This window comes from Lithobates pipiens, unplaced genomic scaffold (genome assembly GCF_037356315.1).
Source record: "Lithobates pipiens isolate NorthernLeopardFrog02 unplaced genomic scaffold, aLitPip1_a1.2 Scaffold_8, whole genome shotgun sequence".
Taxonomy (NCBI): domain Eukaryota; kingdom Metazoa; phylum Chordata; class Amphibia; order Anura; family Ranidae; genus Lithobates; species Lithobates pipiens.
The window spans coordinates 197,505,127-197,529,923 of NW_027507903.1; the positions used below are offsets into that span (position 1 = coordinate 197,505,127).

At 38.0% G+C, this 24,797-nt stretch overlaps 1 protein-coding gene across 1 annotated transcript in view; it reads left to right on the top strand.

The window, feature by feature from the left end:
• The window catches only part of GRM8 (glutamate metabotropic receptor 8), a 1,454,623-nt gene that overhangs the window by 865,415 nt on the left and 564,411 nt on the right, over nucleotides 1-24,797 (top strand). The window contains exons 4-6 of the mRNA XM_077474080.1: nucleotides 10,618-10,753; nucleotides 11,220-11,374; nucleotides 13,269-13,406. Of these exons, the coding sequence (XP_077330206.1) occupies nucleotides 10,618-10,753; nucleotides 11,220-11,374; nucleotides 13,269-13,406 (429 nt within the window). The remainder of the gene's footprint in view (nucleotides 1-10,617; nucleotides 10,754-11,219; nucleotides 11,375-13,268; nucleotides 13,407-24,797) is intronic.

The window sequence follows — 24,797 nt, forward strand, 5'->3', positions numbered from 1 at the left end:
CCCAGCCCGAGCCAGACTTGGGATCACCGCTAGGGAGGTTAAGGTTTCTGGCAATTCTACCCTTTCCTGCCCCACAGGTCTAAATGAAAGCACCTGGATGATCTGAGCATGAATTTTTGTGACATTATTGTGTCACTGGCTATTTTACGCTGACTAATATCAGCATTTATTAGAATTTTACTTTCCCCGCTTCCTGGACTGGCTCCTTTGATAGACAGCACACTTGTCCAATGCCGGGACATGTGACGTCTATGCTTGGGAAATGTCAAAAACAGTAGTGCACTCACTCCAATGGCCGCCAGCTCCGAGACCCAACGCAAGTTCTCTGGGAACGCTAGTGAGCCACCATTGACATTCAACACCCTTAAATAGCCTGTGCAATTAGCTAAAGGCAAACAGTAGTAAACACATGAACAGCATATTGCAAAAGATAGGTTTAAAGGCTGATATAATTGTCAACTTGTACATAACATGTTAACAATTTTAAAAAGGTAAACCTCCATAAAACAAATCCTAAAACACAGGATATTATCCTAAAAATAACCATAATACATCAGGGTAAGCCCGACGCGTTTTATGGCAGTGAAGCCACTCTTCAGGGTTGGATGCGTAGTAAATCTAGATCTGCAAGGAGACAAAAACATGTCATATATAATATCTAATCAACTTCTTACATATTAGCAGCATGTGAAGGTATGTATACTGGAGCAATTGGGCCAGCAGATTGTCTGTGCTGGGAGCTGAGGTGGAGTCCATGGCAAGACAATATGCTGTTCATGTGTTTACTATACTCTATGTATCATCGCTGCATGTCATTGTTGTGTGTTTTACACAATAAACACATTTTCTAGTACCTAGCTTTACTTGTTGAGTCCCATCATACTTACCTAATTTAAAATCCCGACAACCCTTTCTATATACCAAATTTAGGGATGGAGATGCATGGTCACATGCATCTCATTTAAAGTCCCAAAAAAACATTTCTCTCAAGGCAAACAGTAGAGTTATTGTCTTCAATCACAAGTATGGGTGATTTCCTCTCTCTCTGGATGGTGGAAGCACATTTGAATAGTGGAAACTTCTAAAGGACTCGGATGACTTATTTGTTTTTAGTGGACTGCTGTTTACTACTATCATCTTTTTAATAACTCTTTTTCTTTTATAGTAATTACTGATACACTAACTACGCGTACACACGATCGGAATTCCGGCCAGAAAAAGACCGATGAGAGCTTTTCATCAGAAAATGCGACTGTGTGTATGCTCCATCGGAATTTATCTGTCCGCATTTCCACCAGCCAAAAATGTATAGCATGTTCTCAATTTTCCATACAGAAAAACTTTCTATCAGAAATTCCAATCGTGTGTATGCAATTTCCGACATGCCAAAACGCGTTGTACAACATCGCATTCTAAACGATCAGAATTTGGTGTGACCGTGTGTAGGCAAGACAGCTTCAGCGGAATTCCATTGGGAAAACCATCAGAGCTTTTTCTGACGAGAATTCCGATCATGTGTATGCGGCATTAGGCATTGAAATATATTTCAGTGCTGAAATTACACACAAACAATATCATGTGTGTTAATGAAGCTATGTATAGAGTCCCATATAAAAAAATTAGGAAGTATCACAAGTGACTGGTAATCAATATAGCATGCTGTAAAGATGTATTCCTAAAGAGAGAGGCTTCTACATTTCAGTTGGTAATACTGCTAAGTGAGTTACCCCTGTTGGATAACAAGATGGGGGCTTACCAGATTGTGATGACTTGCATTAAAGAGAGGTCAAGAAGGCATTTGTAAGTATATAATAGCTCCACAAAACCTCCGATCCACTCACTGGATTAACAGAAAGGCAATATGTGTCACAACTAGAGATGGGCCAAACACCCCCATGTTTGGTTCACAGCAGAACTGCCGAACAGAGGAAAAGTTCAGCCCTGAATTGCAAACTTCATCGAAGTCTATGGGAGCCAAACATGAGAAATCAAGTCCCCATTTTGAAGGCTTATATGCAAGGAATTGGCCATAAAAAGAGTATGGGGGTCTGGGTACTACCCTGGGGGGCATGTGTCAATGCAATTTTTTTTAATGAGTTTTTAAAGGAGAAGTAATTTTAATGATCCTTAAAGTGAAACAATATAAATTATCAATTTCTTTAAATATAGTGTCGGGGGGGGGGTCCCCTTAATCTGCCTGTAAAGTGGCACAAATGTAGCATGTATAGAACTGGCATTTCTAAAGAAAAAACACAGTCAAATCACATTTTACTGATTGCAATTTATGGCACCCAGCTATTGAAAAAAAGAAAAAAGAAAAAATGCCCCCCCCCCCTCCAGTCCATATAAGACAAAAAGAGTGTTCACTTTGCAAGGGAATTTTCTCTTAGCTCTTAGTGAATGAGATGGAGCTCCACTGATGTTTATCATCCAACCATGTACAGGCAAAAAAAAATACCTTTTTTATTCTCCTTCCAAATTATTGGGTATTCTTTGTAAAGTGAAATTTCACAGCATTCATTAAGCTAAGAGAAAAGTCCCTTTACAAAGTGAACAACCTTTTGTCTTTAGTAAATCAACCCCACTGTCTTGCAGAAAAAAAGTAAAAAAATAAAAATATCACAGATACAAAAATAATACTTATATATGCATCTGAGGAGAGAGGTACACACAAAGCTACCGAGTATCCAATATTTTAATAATATTTTATTTTAATATAATATCACACACACCTTTAGTGAAAATGTTGGACATTCAGTGAGGTTGTATATTTTGCATTTTGTGGCTCCTATCCAAGCACTGTGTGGGTGTTATTTACTATAACTAGAGAGTGGAAAATCTGGTGTAGCTCTGCAGAGAAACCAATCAGCTTCCAGGTTTTAATGCCAAAGCTTAACTAAACAAGCTGAAGTTAGAAGCTGATTGGCTACTATGCATAACTACAGCAGATTCTTAGTGTATAGCGTACCCGTTTTAGTAAATCTCCCCCTATGTGTCTCCCTCCATGAATACATATATTGTACTACTTTTTTTCACCCTGATAACCACTTTATATATACAGTGGAACCTCAGATTGTGAGTAATGCGGTTTACAAACATTTTGCAATACAAGCTCTTTTTACAAAAAAAAAAATCCTGACTCACTTTGCACATTGTCTCGCATAACGAGCAGAATTCACGGCGCTGAAGCATGCAGTACCGCATTTGCCCAGAGGTGCGGGGGGCCCAGTGACGCTCAGAGACTCTCGGAGACACTCTGAAACACTCAGAAATACACTGTGTCTTTGAGTCTCTCCGTGCATCTCTGAGTGTTTCTGAATGTCTCCGGTGCCTCCGCACCTCTGGCCACATGCAGTACTGCGTAGACAAGCAGTGGAACGGATTATCTGTGTTTCCATTATTTCCTATGGGGAAACTCGCTTTAATATACGAGTGCTTTGGATTACAAGCATTCTTCTGGAACTAATTATGCTCATAATTCAAGGTATTACTATATATATATATATATATATATATACTGTATATACAGACAGGGTTCAGGCATTGGTAGAGGTAGTCTTATAATACACGCAATTATATTAGCTGTGTAAAAGATCCAGATAATGTATTGGTTAAAAATATTATATATATAAATATATATATATATATATATATATATATATATATATATATATATATATATATATATATATATATATATATATATATATATATATATATATATATATATATATATGATCTTTAACTTCCACCAGTAAATCTACTAGAGAAGTTTAGATAACAAATATAGAAGGAATTATGGTCTACTCCAAATCATAATGGAATAACACTATATCATTCAGTTTTGCAATACTTGATGTTTTAAAGGTTACCCAGTCAGACCAAATATGAGAAAAACTATTATAACTTGATTTAGTAAGCCAATGAAGCTTTTCCGCTTCACATACTTTATATACCCCATTTATAAATTTCTTAATGGAAAGAATTTCCTCCCTCCTGCAATAATACTGAGTGAAATAACTTTTGTCCCATTTATAAGATGATTTTTAATAAAATAGCTTAAATGAAAAAAAAGTATTTTTTTGTGTAATGAGTTAAAAAAAAATCTTTAAATCCCACAATTGTCTATAAGAAAAAACAATATCTGAGCATTGTATTGAGTAAAAAATTGTGTTGATCATGACAGGTTTTCTGCCCAGAAACACAGTGGAGGGGATAATGGATTTCACCAACAGTGTAATTATAATAGGAAAAACAAGCAGTAAATATCAAGCAGTAAAACATAACAATGTATTAACATATACTGTATATAATTAGCCAGTATGTCTATTGCAGGTGCAGCATTAATTCTTATTACAAGAGATTTTATTTATGCATTTATTTATTTATTTACAGCATTAATATATTGTAGACATGTAATATGCAGACTACATAGAAACATTTACATTGGTCTTCTTCCACAAATGAGCTCACAATCTAACGTTTCTATCTATTCAGGCTAATGTGCAGTATTTAATTTAATAGCATGTGCTAATTTTCAAAAATTTTGTAAGGCACCCCTTTTTGTGGCACCATATAGATAAATGTTGGAAATGATCTGTTCCATTACAATTATTTTTCCAGGTGGCATAAGTACAGCTGAATTGGAATCTCTAATATAATGTATGCACTGTCCTCAGACTTAACTCCTTCCCAACCCAGGCTATAACACATTGACTGCCAGGTGGGCCTTTCATTCTTTTGAGTGGACGTCATATGACATTTTCTCAGAAGGTGTCGCAGTGGTGCGATCTGTCACCAGCTCTGTCCACCGGACACAGCCGATGACTGATCACTATACCAGCCTGCTGCCAGTATCATGTGAACGCTGTGACCAATTACAGCAGATCATATGACAATTGTAAATGATGGATGTATTCCTTTCATGCCATCCATTGTATATGTTTATGCATACAGCCAGGAGTTGGTGGGTCTGTTCTGCTCTCAGCACAGGCTGTATGCAGCATACTATTGATGACACTGCTACTTTTAGATAATATCTGGGTTTTTAAAAGCATTTGGTGCATACAAAGCATGTATATCCTCTGTGGATACTGAGGATTATATTTAAATAAAAGTTTTTTGCGCACTGAATTCTGCTTTAACAGTGTCTTAACAGATTGGGTCATACAGGAGTATTATATCAAAATGTACTGTGTTTGCATAGTTTCCAAATCGATGTTCCTTGTACTATAAAGCTGGACTCTAAATGCTTTTTCTTGTGTGTCACTGAAAACAATGGTAACGTGTTTAAAGTGGAAGTACATTTCCATCTCTTGCCTTTACCCATAGGTAAGCCCATAATAAGGCTTATCAATAGGTAGTGCACCATTTAGGGATATTTACAGTACATGCAGCCAGTGACATCACTGGCACATGTGCTCTGAAGGAACGGCCACCCATGCTGTTTCTTCAGAGCCCTGTGTCTTGAGCAGCGGCTCCCGCATGCATGCACAGTGATGTCATCATGGCTCTGGCCAGTCAGAGCTGTTGTTTCGTCAGATTAGACGACCCATCATATTTTGTAACGGAAGTGACATTACGTCACAGCCATCTTGGTACACCCCGCACTCCCCGTAAGTATACAGTGAGAAGGCAGCAAGCGGATATATTTGTCCACCCACTGGAATCTTGCATTTCACGCTTATTTTTACCAGTAAACTGAGCTTATATAGAGAAATGCAATATTTAAAAATCTGTCTGACTGTTTTGATGTTGAATTGTAAAAGCAACAGCAAGCCTGCTGACCTCACAGGTTTGCTAATCTGACAGAACACCGCTGCTTTTACAATTCAATATCAAAACAGTCAGATGGATTGCTAAATACTGTATTCCAAAAGTGCGATTGTAAGACCGCTGCGCCAATATGGTGGGAAAAAAAGGATTCAATGACTGCCATTTTATTCTCTAGGGTGTTAGAAAAAAAACAATATATATACATTTTGGGTAATTTTATAGCAAAAAAAACTGTTTAAAACATGTAAACACCAAAATCTCAAAACGAGTCTGGTCCTTAAGTAATTAAGTGTTTTATTACTAAGAATTAGAGGCCTACAATATAAAACGCCAAATTTCTATGCAAAACAATGTACCGCTTTGAGATTCAAAAATCTGACATAATCATACCGCCAGGGAGGCTGAAGAATGCAGCATTGTACTCTACAGTATATGGCTATTAAATTCATTTTCAAGCTACAATATATGGTTATTAAATACATTTTCAAGCTATAGAGTAATTATGGCAAAAAAGAAAACAGCCCAAAATATACATGAATCTGTGTATTTTGAGTGATTGGTTTTGTTGGGGATTTAACTAACCCTGTTTTTGGTTGTTGAATCCTACAAACATAACTCTCCCTGTGCATATTTTTATGTTTGTGTCTTTAAAATTGTGAAGTAATCTCCTACTGCATGATCCAAAGGAGGTTATTTACTTAGACACCCTCACACTGGGGCACATTGCAGGCGATACAGCACTAGAAATAGTGCCTGCAAAGTGGCCTGAAAGAGCTGCTGCTGTGTCTTCAGTGTGAAAGCCTCGAGGGCTTTCACACTGGAGTGATGCTCTAGCAGGACAGTAAGAAAGGTCCTGCTAGCATGCTGGCAGCATCTTTGGCGCGGTGAAGGAGCGGTGTATATACCACTCCTTCACCGCTCCTGCCCATTGAAATCAATGGGGCAGCGTGGCTATACCGCCGGCAAAGTACTGCTGCAGCAATGTTTTGCGGTTGTTTTAACCCTTTCTCTAGCAGTGGCTGAATACCACTGCTAAAACGACGGTAAAGCTGCGCTAAAAAAAGCACCATTTTACTGCCGACCCTGCTCCTGCCCCAGTGTGAAAGGGGCCTTACAGAACAATTGGTCTGGCCAAAAAATTATTCTGAAAAAGGTTCTTGATAGGGGAACTTTTGTTTATAAATGTTGCCATGTTAATCCCACGTGAAGGAAATTCTTGTAGAAAGTTATTGTTATTATTATTATTATTATTATTATTATTATTATTATTATATGATTGGGGGCTCTCCAGATCTAAAAAAAAAAGGAAAACCTGTAGATAATTCTTACATATTAGACAATAGCAGCTAATTATTTGGCAGATTCAGTGATCCCTACAGTTAGATAAGAATACATGAAATCATCAGGGATTCTATGTAGATTTATTCAACCACTGCAGATATAAAAGTTAAAACCACAACTTATTATGGTTCTTTGCAACCTTCTCCAAACCCACTATTTCTCTCACAAGTAAGGTTCAGTCTTCACACAAAATCCCCATAATTTAAAAATGGAAGGAGCACACATTCATAACCATTTTTGTGTGGTGAAAGTCTCCATCATGTTCTTCTGTCACAAAAAGTACATGGGTAAGCAGAAGATTATATGATAGAAAGTACATTCTCTCCCTTGATATAGAAAAAAGTAAAATTTGAAATGACATGTCTGTTGATGGTTGATAATGACCCTCACCATTTCTTTGCTTAGAGGTTATCACTTGGTGAATTCATCACTAGACAGATCATACAGTATGTTCCTGAGGCTTTTAAAAGTGTTTGATTTTGTCTGCTAAGTTTATAGCTATACAACTTCCACAGCTATACTACTGTCACTTGACTGATCTGATACTGCATAGAACACAAACACTCTGTGATTTTCTCTGGTGGCACAATAAATTACTGATATGTTAATATCCAACAATTACCATGAAATCAGTAATCTACTGATGATTCGACAATAAATTATTTTATTATTTTTCTGTAGTGTTCACTGTGGGTTTTCCTTACTTTTTACACAGAGTCAGTGTACCTTCACAACATCAATCTGTGTTCTGTTAAATCATCCTGCATTATCCCAAGGTATCTAATCAGTTGTATTTAGCTCACTTCCTCTGCCTAAAACCGCAACCTCTCCCCACCACCACCATTAAACAAATAAGGCCACTGCAGGCTTAATCACTAAACCAACCAATCAGGTTACTTAAGCCAGACATCTGAACATAAAATGATATTCCCCATTTATTTGGAAAAGGAGAGTAAACCACTTCACTTATCTATTGTACTTTTTAAAAATGTGGTTCCAGCACTGAATAACTAAATCTGTCATATTTATTTACACTTGTATATGGTCAAATGTTTACAATATGAGTCTTACCACTCTCGTCTAAACTATGCCAACCAATCTATCTGACTTCCACTTGAGTCTTGTATTGCTTTTCTTTTGGATAATTGTATGCAACTTTGTGTATTGTGAATGCAAGGCTAAGAAAGGCAATTCCAGACTGAAAACATACATTACAATGGGCATAACTTATCCGTTAGTTTTTATGCTATTTTTGACTAAATACGCTGATGCATCCCTTGACCAAACCCCCCTTCAAAAGAGCTAAAATGCTCTTGTTGCCAGTAACATGGGTGCTGCTCTATCCATTAAAGTTTTGCTGCAGTTTAAATATACTCACTCTAAATGAAAGCAAAATAAATTATTTACTTCTATACAAATATATATAAAACAGAGAGCAGGAAGCTTAATTTATATGTTACTGTTGTATATAATATGATTGCCAGTTTCATTTTGTGTGTGAGCAGCAGTCTCTCTGCAGCAATACAAAATGTCTCTCATCGAGTCACAACTGGAGCTCACCAATCAGTATGAGCTCTGAAAATCCTATTAATTCATTAATTCTTTGTTGCATCTCAGTGCTGCTAATCTCCTGCATATTCTATCTTTTTGGATGCACTCCAGCAGCAGCTGTATGGATTTCCTCAGGGTGGGTTTCCTTTAGACATGTGCGATTAGTTTTGTACGAATCGAAAATTTGTACGAATTTCCATAAATTTGTACACTCGGGAGGATCCGAAATACAAATTGCTGTGCTTCTGAATTTTGTAGGAAATTTTCGTTTACGAATTTTCGAAACCAATTCTGTTACAACGGAAATATGACTGGTGTTTTGTTGAGCAATCAGAAGTTTTCTTCTTTTGCTGAGTCAGGGTTGGGAAATGACCTTTTTTAATATTGGAGTGGGAGACTGGCACTGGTAGTAGAAGGGAGATTCAGTATAGGAAAAAATAAGAATTTTCATTAATTACGATTATTCGTTATGATGAAGTTAAAAACCCTGGAAGTCAGCACAGCACCGGGATGGCGGAAGCCCCTCATAATGAGCACAGCAGGGATGATGGGAGCCCCTCACAATGATAAATTCATCATAATGAACGTTCGTAATTGTTACGAAAAGTTAACGAACCTAATGGAAATTTGTATTTCGTACGAATTAATGGCTAATACGAAACGGAATGGAATGAAACTAAACAAATTTATTGATGGCACACATGTTTCCTTTTTAATGACAGGTGTGTGTCTGTGTAATGATAATATTTAAGCCCCATACACACTATTAGATTTTCTGCAGATTATTGTCTTCAGATTTACCAGAACCATGTATTGCAAGGACCTGCCTGATCACATACAAATTGAAACTCTTAGCCCTTGTACACAAGGTCGGACATTCAGACAACAAAATCCATCGGATTTTGTCCGATGGATTTTGTCTGAAACTTGTGTTGCATACACACGGTCGGACAAAGTTGTCAGAAAATCTGATCGTACGTAATGTGATGATGTTATTTCGTTATGAGGGGACTATGTTCAGGTTAGTAGCCAATAGCTTTGGTCTAGGAATTTGATCTGAGCACGTGTGACACTTTGTCCGATCGGAATCCTCTACACACAATCGGACAAAGTCCGATCGGATCATGTTGTTGGAAAATTTTATAGCCCAGCTCTAAAACTTTGTACGTCGGATATTCCGACGGTAACAGTCCGATGGAGCCCACACACAGTCGGATTATCCGACAACACGGTCCGATCGGACATTTTCCGTCGGAATGTCTGACCGTGTGTACAAGGGCTTAAGGTTTGACCTCATATTATATGGTTTTGGTAAATCTGAAGACTAAAATCTGCAGAAAATCTAATAGTGTTTATGGGACTTTAGACTATATTGAAATCTTGTGTGAAAGGGTGACAACACAGAAGCATAAATGTGCTACAGGGGCAGAGGATAGTTACCCTACAACAGGAAGTGCCTAAACAAGGACCTTCCTGGCAGGATCACTGAGTAATATGTTTTACTGAAATCTGTCAATTGAAAAATATTGAAATTACCATTGAAATGGCTTAAAAGCATTTAAGCTTATTATTAGCTTATTACATGTTAACAATTGTATTAATTTGGTTTGCATACACTTCAGGTATTGTGACATTACCAGATTGCATTAGCAGCTCAATTAATGGTTTTGCTTGTTACATGCAATTCATTTTTAATTGGAGGCACAGTTTCTCTGAAAGCATTGTTTAAGATTCAATTTCATAAAATCCCACTAATAAAATTTCATAGGAATCTCAGTGAGACAAGCGTTGAGGCAATATATTAACAAGTAGACATATACTAAAAGTAAATTGTGTCAATTTTCCATAAACCTATTTATATAAGTCATATGTAATTTACCAGAAGCATAATCAGTAATCCTTAAAATGGGGCTTTTCTGAGATGAAGTGTTTTCTTTTTTGTCTTTACAGGTGGTGTTTGCATTGCCCAATCACTGAAAATCCCTCGAGAACCCAAGCCAGGAGAATTTGATAAAATCATTAAACGCCTGCTGGAAACCCCTAATGCTCGGGCAGTAATAATTTTTGCAAATGAAGATGACATAAGGTGATATTTTCCTCCTATTGTTTGTGGCATGTTTGATCTTTTTTTCAGCAGCAGGAGATTTGCACAAACTTCTTTTCCTTATAAGTTGTACATTATCCTGACAAGGATATTCTTGAGAGACTAGAGGTGTAACAAATTTCAATTGCATTTAGACAAATTCTATTCTGCTGTTCCTTTGAGACAATCTTGCTGTCCTTCTATAACTGTAAAGCATCCTGTGGATTAAGATACAAGATTGGAAGAGATAAATGAAATGCGAATGATAGACAGTGCATGTTGTATTGGGGTTAGACAAAAGCAAATTACCATGAGCTATAGACACAGATAGGTGTTGGGTTCTATTCTTGAAGCATGAGTCAAGTTGGCAGGATGATTGACTAATTGTTTCCCTGGATGTTTAGTAGATCTAGTAAAAGCATCTTAAATTAAATCGATAATAGTTCTTGCTTTCTTTGTTATGTTTCAGGAGAATTTTAGAATCAGCAAAAAGAGGCAACCATACTGGACATTTTCTCTGGATTGGTTCAGACAGCTGGGGCTCTAAAATTACCCCAGTATACCAGCAAGAAGAGATAGCAGAAGGAGCCGTTACAATACTACCAAAAAGAGCTTCAATCGATGGTATTACCTTTTGTACTAAGTGAAAATATATTTTATGCAACATAGATTTAATTCATATGCATTATTTTTTTCACTAAGCAGTAATTGTTACAAGCTGATTTAAGCATTGAGATCACTTTTTAAAAAAATGCTATAATGCTCTGATATGGCAATATGTTTTTTTTTCTAATATATTGTTTTTTATAAGGGTAATTTTTATCTAGGTAATGGATGATAACCCAAATAGATCTTTCTTCACTATTAAAATGAATAACGTATATTACAGTGGTAAATTAGATTCCTTTATGGAGTTCACCAGAAGTATTATTTCTAATTCCTAATAACATATATGAATCCTTATCTTGTAAAATAACACATGCAGTTTAAAATTGAACTGCAAGGCAAATTCTTTGTGTGTGTATAGAAAATGCTAAACACTGTTTATTTTTTTATAAATGATCACATGACTCACATGAAGCGGCTTGGGGGTGTGGAGATCCCTAGTGATGATGAAGGAGGGGGGCCCGCATCATCTTGAATGAAGCATAGACTCGAGTATAAAACACAGAGACATACATTAGGTACATACATGGGCCAAATATTGGATGACATTCGACCCATATGTACGGAAGCCAGCTGTTTGGCTGGGGCATGAACGAAAATGGTCTGCTGAGCGGCATCTGATGAATGGCTGTCCCCTATAATAATACTCACCTGTTCTGTGTAATGGTACCTTCTCTGGGGTCACCCAACAGGACTCTTGGCACCTCCTCTTCTCAGTGTGCCTCCATAGGAAGTCACTTCCTATGGAAGCACACGTGTGGGATAGCTTCTTTGCCATACTACACATGTCTATTGACACACACAGTGTGGCACGCCCCCCCCACCCCACACTCCCTCCTCACAGCATTTGATTGACAGCAGCGGGAGCCAATGGCTGCCATTGCTGTCTCTGAGCCTGTGAGGGGGAAGAGAGAACCAGTGCTGTTGCAGACGGGTACAGCACTGGGTTGATCTAGGACTCAGGTAAGTATTTAGGGGTTGCTGGGGAGAGGCAACTAGTGGAAGATTTTTTACTTTAATGCAGATAATGCATTAAGGTAAAAAACCTTCTAGCTTTAAAACCACTTTAACAAGTGCCTACATATTTAAAATAATTTTTGCCCAGTTTGCTTTAACAAGTGCCTACAAGTGCACTTTCTTATATCTTCACACATCCCTTGGCCGAACCCTCCCAGAGGAAAAACCAAGAGGATATGTTAGATCTCCCCATCCAATATTTATTGTTTTCTTCAAGATAAGTAAGTCGGTGATTCCCTCTTCTAGCTAAAATGCATAAACATGCACTTTTGGTAAGTCCGAATTTGCCTATTTATGCAAAGATATTTTGTGCAAGCATGTAAATGCTATCTCATGCCTGTAAGTAACTTAGTGATAACTAGCAAAGGAAAATGTAACTATTAAGACTAGTATAAGTAAAGTTCCCAAAAAGAAGGGCATACTTTGAATTTGCAATCACTGTGCAAATGCCAGTGTTCTATGAATCTTCCACTTTGGTGAGATGTACAGTATGAAGTGTTCATTTCATAGTTAGTTGAAAATTACCACACTAGGGACTAGAGAAATGAATCCCACGGTTTGGCAGCAGCTGAAAAAACTCTGCACCCCCAGCAGAGTTTATAACTTGTTAATTTCATAAGTATCACTCATCATTCTACTATCATGGCAGATCCCTGTCAGAATCAACAGATACAAAAATTGTATGAGACGACAACATAGCCTACAACACTTCCAGCTTTTATTGACTAGAATAAAATAAAAAGGCACACATCAAATATTGATTTATTTGACATATTTGAAGACCATTTAAGTGATAACACTTAATTAATTATTATTTTTGTTTCCATGAAAATAGGATTTGATAGATATTTTAGAAGCCGGTCTTTAGCCAATAATCGAAGAAATGTTTGGTTTGCTGAATTTTGGGAAGAGAACTTTGGCTGCAAATTGGGATCACATGGTAAAAAGAATAGCCATTTAAAGAAATGCACAGGTAAGTAGAAACATGTTGCAAACATAAAATCACTCCAGAAGTTAAAATAATTGGGCTGTTTTTGCTGAAGATTTTGAAAACCTTTATGTGTATATAAAATAAGCAAATTGGCAATTTCTTAATTAGAAATTTAATTGAATATTCCCACAATTTACTGTGTGAAGGTTCTCAACTCCTTTAGTAAGTTTCCTTCAGTGTGTTCCTTTTTCACCACCAGACAATAGAGACATTAGGTAAAATGTGTTTTATTTTTGTAAATTGCTTCAGCCTATTGTATACAAAATTGCTTGTCATTATAATTGCCAAGATCATTGCTTCTTCATGCAGCCACCTTTGCTTCTAAGATTTGTCTACTTCACGATGGGTCGATTTTATTGAAGATTTTATGTGGATTTGTAACAAACCTATAGATCACAGCTAGGCCTTTTAGGAATACAATACCAGACCATTGGATTTGTGCTGATTGATGACAGTTGTTCTCGTGCACATCCTCTAGATAAAATCTGACATTAAATTATTAGCATTTAAGGATTCAAATGCTTTGAAAATCACACCTCGGTACTTTAAATTTGACTGTGTTTAACACATTTTTGCCAGGCAACAGGACTTTACTCTACAACTGTGTCTTTGTATAGCACATAAGGCATCATCCTTTAGCATGATTTCTATTAGTTTTATTGTCCTTGGCACTTCAACATCTATGTAAATTGAAATTATTATTTTTTTGTGTAAAAAATGTGTAAGGTACATCTATAGTACAAAAGGGCCAATGTACTTAGAGGCAACATATAGAGGAGAAGCTGGAAACCCTACACTGGGCACATGCAGGCTAGCTAGCTGAAAGCAGATTTCATTCTAAAAAGGTACACTGCTAATTTTTTTGTTGTCAGTACTTCACATACTTGGTACAGCAGATTTTTTTCCTTAAATTAACAAACCATTCAAAATTGATATTTCTTATTTTGACAGACTCTATTGTATTAAATCATAAGCTTCTTGTGTATATTGGGGACTTCTTGTTTGGCATTTGTTTGCTGTGCAGTTATTATTGGATGCTTGAATGTTTTATTTAATTTTTTTTATCGAAAAGGTAAAGAGAAATTTTCAAACAGCAAAATATTCTATTTAAGATGGGAAAGTGAAAAACAGAAAGAAAATTAACATGAATGTATGGTAGAGATATGTAGCCAATATAATAACAATGGAAACATTACACTGGGCCCATGCAGGCTAGCTAGCTGAAAGCAGATTTCATTCTAAAAAGGTACACTGCTAATTTTTTTGTTCTCAGTACTTCACATACTTGGTACAGCAGATTTTTTTCCTTAAATTAACAAACCATTCAAAACTGATATTTCTTATTTTGACAGATTCTATTGGAGTAAATCATAAGCATTGTGTGTATATTGGAGACTAATTTTTTGGCATTTGTTTGCTGTGCAGTTATTATTGGATGCTTGAATGTTTAATTAAATTTTTTATAGAAAAGGCAAACAGAAATTTTCAAACAGGAAAATATTCTATTTAAGATGGGAAAGTGAAAAGCAGAAAGAAAATGAACATGAATGTTTGGTAGAGATATTTAGCCAATAGAATAGCAATGGTGTACTGAAGTTGGGCTTTACAGTGTGTGTAAACCCTAGTACTGAACTCTTCTTTTCACACATTCAGTCTACTAAATATAGCACTGAATGCATTTCGATTTGTCTGTTCAATAACTCCAAAAATACATTTTGATCTTGCCAAAAATCGAATGATCTGATAGCTTCCTATGCACTCTGTTGAACTATCAGTTGCCATTGTACACTTGTATTTAGCAGTTCCTCGTGTGTACAGAAAGTTTTCCTGACAACTGCGATAAGCATAGGTAACATTTGATGCCTATTCTTACAAAATTATACTAGTAATATATTTTTCATGCCCAGTTTGTTTTTTTAAAAAGCCAAGACAAAAAGGAAGTAAATTCAAATGTTTGTAAAAAACGAAAGTGTTTTAAAAATGACATAGATAGTGGCTTTAAAGTTGATGTTCTGTAACTAATAACATCAATAAAGGTTGGGTGTGCACATGCTGACAGTGACAAGCCAAGAAATGCTAGAAAAGGGGAAGAAAATGGAAAGTTAAGGACACAGGATTAAAAACTGGAAAAGAAGCTGCAAATAATACAAATTAGACCCCTTTCACACTGGGGTGCTTTACAGGCGCTACAGCATTAAAAATAGTGCCCTGAAAGAGACGCTGTTGTGTCTCCAGTGTGAAAGCCCCAAGAGTTTTCACACTGGAGCGGTCCGCTGGCAGGACACTAAAAAAATTCATGCTAGTAGCATCTTTGGAGCGGTGAAAGAGCAATGTATCCACTGCTCCTTCACCGCTCCTGCCCATTGAAATCAATGGGGCAGCGTGGCTATACCTGCTGGCATATCACTGCTGCAGCAGTGCTTTGCGGTGGTTTTAACCCTTTATCGGCCGCTAGCGGGGGGTTAAAAGCACCCCGCTAACGTCCGAATAGCGTCACGAAATTAGCGGTGTTCTGCTGCTGGCGCGCCCACCCCTCCAGTGTGAAAGGGGCCTTATAGGTACAATCAGAAAAAAACACAAGTAATTCTACTGGCATAAGTTATCTTGTGTTCATGCTGTGCTTATTATTTTTTTTTTTTAAATACACCAAGGTAGTAATACTACACTTTAGGTGAGCAAGTATGCTCTATGTTTTATAAAATAAAAGATGGTTCATACTGGTAGAAAATGTGTGTCATCTTTTAGTATGATCTGCTGACAGTCTGCTAGGTCTACAAATCTAAACTTTTCTGCTCAGCTGCATTTAAAAAGACATAAAAAGGAAAGCATTTCACACCTAAAATAACCTTTTTTTTAAATTTACTCCTTTTTACTAGTGTTTTTTTTTCCCTGTGGATATTCTTCTTTTGTGACACACACAAATCACTGTTCTGAGTTGACCAAAGCCAGATTAAGGTTCTGCATGACTGTGAATAAGCTGAAAGGATAGAGTATAAAGATTACCACAGAGCATCTCTGTAGTATTCAGTGCGGGTTCATCACTATTGGGATTTATTGTACTCATATATTGAGCATTGTTGTATTTCTGCAAAATAAATGTTGATGCATTCTGTTTAACCATCTAAGTACACTTGTGGGCAATTTCCACTTAAGCAGAATTATTTACTTTATGTATTATATTTATTATAGTTGTTTTAGTAATGGCAATGAAATCAACCAACAACGTTGTAGTGTTAGATTATTTGATTTCATTTAGTTTATTATATATGGGGTCTATAATTTTGTTGGCCGAACATTTGTGCAAGGCTATCACACTAAATGCAATAGAAAAGGTCAACAGTCAAGAACTACAGTGCCTACTATATTGAGAAACTTGAAATGTACAACCAAAAGACTGCTTGCATTTACAAGTTACTTTTGACTAGTTTTTCCTTTGATATTCTGCAGATTGGCAGTTCCCACACACAAAAATAAAATGATTCACTACACCTGGGCACAGATGCACTTTCAATTTGCTTTTATTTTGACCTCCTTGGTTCCTCTGTCCCTTCTTTACCAACATGCTGATAATATATTTTTTTTATATACAATTTTTATTGGGTTATTACGATACAGAGTATAAATAAACTGACAATGAAAAATATACTGCTGAATAATTCCAGAACAAAGTAGCAGTTCAATGTAAAGGATAAGTAAAAGGGGGGATAACTGGGTAGGAGGGGAAGGGGAGAGAGTGGGGGAGAGGAAGATATGGGTATAATTACCTGTAAATAAAGTAACAGTGAACTGGTTCAATCATGGTGTCACATACCTTAAGGCAGAGCCCGGAGTGCAGGGAGCGGCCATTCTTAAACCTTTGACTCGGGAGGCCCTGGTAGAGATGACAGTGACTTCAAAACTTTAAATATCCCTGAGCTCATATTAGCCATGAATCTTATATTCATTTTCTTTTGGTCACATAAATGTTTGGGAGCATTTTTTTTATCCATGAAAGCAAAAAGGTACTTTCTAACTAAAAAAAAACAAAACAAATGATACGGCATGGTATGGTATGGCATTGCTGACATGTCATCTAAATTATGTGAAATGTTTTTTTTTTAATGAGAGAGCCATCTTACCTAAGATTTATTTCTTATGAATAATATGATTAAAGTAGCATATTTTTGTTTCTATTCCTTTGAGGTCTTGTGTACCAGTATCCTGTGTATATAACATCCTGCAGAGATGACTAATTCACTTTATAACTTTCGTAGGATAAGAAATGCTGATTGATGCTTGGTTGCTATGGGTAAAGTGGTTCTAGTGCAACTCCTGGGGACAAATCTAACTCTGACTTGTCCCTTACTTTGGGCTTGGTCTGGCTACAGATCTCAGATAGAGCTGTGGCTAGTGGTTCAAATGAATGACAGTAGTGATATGACCTACCCTCCCAGCCATGTCTAATAACTGTAACCATACTGAATATTGTGCATGCAGGTTGGATGTAACATAAAATGAACCTGTCCCAAAGTTTTAGGCCCATGACATGTTTAGCACAATTTCAAGTATAGTTAACATTTGCAATTTATAGTATATGAAAAATGTAAAATGGTTTTACAAGAAACTTAATCTGTAATGTATGAGCACCCATATTTTTTTATTTTTTAAATAAGAGTCAAGTTATCACATCTTTTCTCCCTACTCTATTCAAAGGCTTACTGCAAAGCTCTATAGTGATCAGTGGGCATATGTTCTACTTTATATTCTGTAATTCTTAGCTAGTAGGCATCAAAGCTATTAAATACAATCACATACAAGTCAAAACTTTAAGCGACATTTTGAAAAAAAAATGAGTTTAAACAAAATGTAGGTACAACTTTAAAAAAATGTATTTGTCACTGGACAAGGTTGTTTCAAAACTCCGCCATAAAGCATTAGGATAAAAAAAGCAGTTAAAAAAATGTATTTTTCCCAAAGCTTTCATAAGAAGTTCTCAGTACACTCTGACTTATTTAAAACATAGGAATCAAAGAAATAATGCTAAGGAAACATAAAAAAAAAACAGGTTTCCAGTTCAGCTGTTTGATATTAGTGATATAATCAAGAGGATCACTCTTTCTTAGCTGCTAGACTCTTGCTGCAGAAACTTAGACAAATGCCACATTTGGCATTCATCTACTGGCTGCGTTTGATAACATTGTACTGCTTAAATCGGTGGATGGAACAATCAGGATAAACTATTAACCACACTCTCACAACCACATAACAACACAACATACATAAAAATAACAATGTCTATAAAAAATACTAAAATAAAGTACTCAGTGCAAATAATTCCCATGATGTAAAATCCAAAAAGTGAAAAAAAATATCCTTTTTACTCAATAAATGTAACCCAATGAGGGATCTATTAAATGACATTAGAGCTGGATTCCAGAGCCTGATGTGAAAACCTGCCAGTTGGGGACAAACTAGGCACTGTATCACTCCCTATATTAGGAGCCATGAATTTCTGGTGAATGAGTTGCACATCAAAACCTTGGTGGAGAGGAAGAGCACAATTCCTTCTTTGGTGTCATATTTTTTCACTTTTTGGATTTTACACATCTGGGCTTATTTGCACCGAGGCCTTTATTTGTAGTAATTTTTATGGATATTATAATTTTTATGTATGGTTTGTTGGCCAACAATTACGAACATAGTGATGTACTAGACACACTACATGGTTTTTCATCTCTTTATCGCCACCCTTTGGGCTCCTCCTGTTAATATCGTGTTAGTAGAAGTTTGGAGAGTGTTGATTTGTGCTTTTAATTTAGTGCTTTTCATTTAGCGCTTTTCATTTCCTTATCGTACATCATGGGACACAGAGCCATAAGTAATTACTTAATGTGTTATGGGCCACCTTCAGGTGTTGACACTGATATACCCAATCAAGTTCATTCCCTATATAACCCCTCCTCCTTCCAAGAGAACATCAGTTTTTTCACCAGTGTCTCAGGTGTTTGTCACGAGTCAAGATTTGCTCTGAGGAGCTTTAGGAGGGATCCGTGCTGAATTTAAAAAACCTCCATAACTGGATCCATGAATGCCACTGCAGCCACAGGATGGTGCCCGGGCCTCGCATAGAAGAATGAGGTTTTGCCTGTAATGCTTCTCTTAAGAAACCTAGGAACTGTGAAAGGTCCAATTATGCTTTTCTTCCATATATGAACACTTGTATGCCTCAAAAACCTCAACCTAAAGGGAATATATTACACATAACTTGGTACATTGCTTCTCAGCAGTTATGTGTCCTGGCGGTAACAGCATGTGTGGTCCCAGTAGTCAGCAGTCTCCTCTTCTGATGGAACTAAGTGGGGGGACAGCAGTCGTTTTTCATTTTTTATATATAAAACGGCCTCTACAAACAGGTTACATATATATCCTGAGGGCATACCATTCTACTGATAAAGCTCCCCCTCCCTCCTGGAGAGGTGCGGTGGCAGCTTAACACATACTGCTTGTATATATTAAACTTGCCTTTATGTGACATATCCAGCAAGGAATTGTTGAGACAGACAGCGCCAATGCTTGTACTTAGACAGTACACTTGTCATTCTGGTAAAGCCAGACGACACTCCCAGCCTCCTCCTTCAGGTCTGCAGTTGCAGACCCGAATGCAGTTTCACACGCGTGTGGATTAGATTGGTTGTAAAAAGGGAGGGAGTATATAATAGAGAGAGGCGTGGTCTAGCTAATATCCGGCACTGTGTGCGGGACATATCATCCTCGTGTAGCACACGGTGCCCACGCTGAGGAGCGGAACACTGACACAGGCCAGATCAGGTTCTCCTGAGGTTTTTTTTAGGACAGACGCTCTTATCAGAAACTCCAAGATCAATCCCTGCAGGAGAGGAAGTCTGACACACTGAAGAACACAGGAGGACTGGATCACATGAGGGGTGTATAAGGCATTTCCAGTACAGGAAACACAATTGTTATTCAGCACCAAAGCTGATCTTTATGGTAGCATTGTTTTTCTAAACTATTGCTCAACAAGTGATTTTCCTAAGTGCCTCTGGTTTTGTGCTTTGCCCTATGACTTCCAGAACTACCACTAAGGTGCCAAAAATTCCACCCCGAGGTTCTGGGAACTCCAGTCATGCCTCCACATTGTCATCGCCTCCGGAGATACGAGAAATGGCAAGCCAAGTTGAGTCATTAGAACCTGCTGGTGGTGCAACTGCTTTTCACACTTCAGCCCCTATATACGGGACTGAAGATGCATTTTCCTCTCCCCTCCAGGGCTTAGAAGGAAGATTAGCAGCTTTAATCACATAAGGGGATAGGAAGCCTGCTACATCCCTCTCTCCCACTCCAAATCCTTTATCAAGGGTACAGTGGGGACAGGATGAGGTATTACCCTCAGATGACTGAGAGGAAAAGCAAGTCGATTATTCCTCTGTGGAGGAAACAACAGTTGATGATTCAGCTTCACAATCCGAGGTACAAATCCTTATGGAGATGGTTATCTCCACTTTCAGGCTACCCCTAACAGAGTCAGCTGAAGTTCTGTTTTTTTCCTTGGGTTCTTTGAAACCTTCACAACCTATGCTTGCATCTCCTCTTCATGCATTACTAGAGAAGCTTATTTATGCTGAATGGGATCCCAGGGATAAGCATTTTCTCCTTCAAAAGAGATTCTCAGTTCTCTATCCCATGGAGGAAAAATTCACCAAAAGAGGGAAAGTTCCAGCAGTTGACTCTGCGATTTCCAGTGTGAATAAGGGTTTGACTTGTCCAGTAGACAATGCGCAAATGCTTAAAGATCCAACAGATAAAAAGTTGGAATTCCTGTTAAAATCCTCTTTTTCCTTGGCAGGGACTATTACTCAACCTGCAGTCGCCGCAATAGGCATCTGTCATTCCTTAAAGGACCAGTTTACAGATGCTCATAAAGAGGTCACTGTACAACAGGCCCATGAGTTGGCCGAACTACCAAAGGCATTATGTTTTGCTATAGATGCTATGAAAGATTCTATTCACCAGGTATCCCGCCTTGCACTTATGCTATTACACATACGTAGAACCCTTGGGTTGAAAAAAGGTCAGCCAAAGCACCTTGCAAAAAAGCTTATGACTAGTTCCCCTTTTTATGGGGAGCAACTATTTGGCAGGGATTTGGATAAATACATCCAGACAATTTCTAGTGGAAAGAGTACTCTTTCGCCAGTCAAAAGAAAGTAAAAACATCCTTCATTTAAACTGACTTTTTTCTCATGCACCTGGGGCATCCGCCTCTAGGCAGTGGAGACGGCTTCCACCGTCAGACTCTAGAAGAAAGCCTCAGGGTCAGGCCCAGGCATAGAAAACATTTCAGCCACACATTTTTCCTCCTCCCTGCAGGGTCTAGAAGAAAAATGAGTGACTTTAATCGCATCCGCTATCCAAGAGGATAGTAAGCGTGTTAGATCTCCTCCTCCACCTTGGACCCATTATCAAGGGAACAGTGGGTAGAGGATGAGGGGTTACACTCAGGTGATCAGGAAGAAAGGCAAATCGATTACTCCTCTGCAGAGAAAACAGGTGCAGTTGAACCTTTTTCAGCCTCGCAATCTGAGAGATTGCTGATACAAATCTCTTACAGAGATGGTAAATGCCTCTTTCAAGATACCTCTAGCAGACTCAGTTGATAGTTCTGTTTCTTCTTAGGTTCCTTAAAACCTTTGCTGTCTTTTTTATGCATTTCCTGTACATGTACAGATCCATGCATAAATTCAACAGATCCATTCTAGATCAGTTCCTGAAGATCTGCTCCTTTTTATGTAGTTTCTATCCTACAAGGAGGAAAACTTCTGGTGTCTAATGGCATCAGGGATGCATATCTGCATATTCATGTATTTCCCACTCACCACAGGTTTCTGTGGTTTGAAGTAGAACAACAGCATTTCAGTTTGTAGTCTTGCCCTTCGGGCCAGTTACAGCACCTCGAGTGTTCACAAAGGTGCTAGTCCCACCTTTAGCCAGGTTAAGGGCACAAGATATAAACAGTCTTGGCTACCTAGATGATCTATTGCTAATAGATCAATCTTTTTTTGGAGTACGGTGTACGCATTACAACCAGTTGCCTGGAAAAGTCTGCAATGCATTCTCAACCTAGTGAAGTCTTCCTTAAAACTACTAAAAAAGATCTGGAGTATTTGGGTCTGATCATAGATACAGCCCAGGAAAAGGGGTCTTCTTGCCAAAAAAAAAAACCTCCATAAGAGAGTTGGTGTTAATGGTCAGGTCAAAAGGAGATACCACCTCCATTTGACTTTGTATGAGGTTGTTAGAGAGGATGGTGGCTTCATTCGAAGCAGTTCTCCTGCCCAGTTCTATTCAAGACTGTTGTAAAACAGCATTCTATCTGCTAACAAGATGATCCAAGCTTTGAACTTGCCAATGCGACTGTCCCCAAGGGTGTCCCAAAGCCTCAATTGGTGGTTACTAACCAGAATCTGCTGAAAGGAAAATCCTTCAGACTTCTTATCTGCAAAGTGATAACGACAGATGCCAGCCTTTCGGGCTGGGGAGCAGTATTAAAGAAGACAACTGTCCATGGACAGTGGTCAAGAACTAGAGGAGCCTTGCCCACAACATCCTAAAGATTCAGGCAGTGCGTCTGGCTCTAAAGACCTGGACTTCTAGGTTAAGGGATTGTCCTGTCAGGATCCAAACTGTCAATGGCACGGCTGTGACCTATATCAATCACCAAGGGGGCACCAAGAGTCTCCCAGCACAGAGAAAGGTGAACCATATTCTAACTTGGGCAGAAAGAAATATTCTGTGCCTATAAGCAGTCTTCATTCCAGGAATAGAGAATTGGCAGACAAACTACTTATATTGCCAGTAGTTATTCCCAGGAGAATGATTTTTTCACCCCAACATATTTTCAAGCTGTTTGTCAAAGATGGGGGACTCTGGATGTAGATCTTCTAATGTCCAGTTTATTATAAAGTTAGTCAACTTTGTGTCCACAACAAAGGATCTATTTGCATGCAGAACATATGCGTTGGTGATACCTTGGATCAGTTTTCACTGATCTATGCATTTCCCCCTATTCAATTGCTGCCTCAACTTCTTTGCAGGATCAAGCTGGAAAGAAAACCGGTAATTCTGGCAGCACCAGCATGTCCCAGAAGGTCATGGTATGCAGAAATAATAAAGATGGCAGTGGAGGATCCATGGTCCCTTCCACTAAGGCCAGATCTGGTCTCACAGGGACCAACAATCCATCCTACTTTACGAACGCTAAATTTAACAGTCTGGTGATTGAAGCCCACATTCTGAAGAATTGTGGGCTTTCCAGGTCGGTTATCTCTACTTTGATTAATGCAAGGGAACCAGCTTCCAGAACTATACAATATAGAGTCTGGAACGCTTAGGTTTCCTGGTATGAATCCAAGGGTTAGCACCCTTGGAGATATATCATAGGCAGAATTATTGCCTTTTCAGAATTATCCATAGAGATGAAGTTGGCCTTGAGTACTATTAAGGGTCAAAACTCAGCCCTATTGATTTTTTAAATTGCATTCTTAGTCCGGGGTTTTATGCAAGGGGTGATACGGATTAATCCGCCAGTCACCTTTAAGCCCTTGGGACTTGAATTTTTATTTTCTCATTGTTACAAAAACAGCCATTTGAACCAATACAGCATATTCACTTAGTCCTTCTGACAAGGAAGCTGGTATTTTTGGTTGCTATATCCACAGCAAGGAGGGTTTCAGAATCGGCTACTCTTTCTTCTAAAGAGCCATATTTGATTATTCATCAGGACAAAGTGGTGTTACGCCTTCGCCCAGGCTTTTTGCCAAAAGTGGTTTCAGGTTTTTCACCTGAACCAAGATATTGTCCTGCCATGGTTTTTAAAAACATGTTCCAGGGAAGAAAGGTCACTACATTGTCTTAATGTGGTGAGAGCAGTGAAAATCTATTTAAAGGCAACTGCTCAGATTCTTAAGACTGATGTCTTATTTATTGCCAGAGGGTCCTAAGAAGACAAGCAGCATCAAAATCCACTGTTTCTAAGTGGATTCGGCAAGTAATAATTCTAACTTATGATTTAAGGGATAAGATTCCCCCATTTCACATTAAGGCGCACTCTACCAGAGTGGTTAGTGCTTCTTGGGCAGTGCGTCACCAGGCCTCCATGGCTCAGATCTGTAAGACTGCAACTTGGTCTTCAGTGCATACATTTACACCAATTTTTTCAGTTGGATGTAAGGAGGTATGAGGATATCGCCTTTGGACGCAGTGTGCTGCAGGCAGCAGTATAAGTCCTCAAGTCTGTGGGTACCCTGCGGGCTGTTTCTCCCTCCCCTCAAGTAGCATTTCTATGGAACGTCCCATTAAGTAATTACTTAAGGCTCT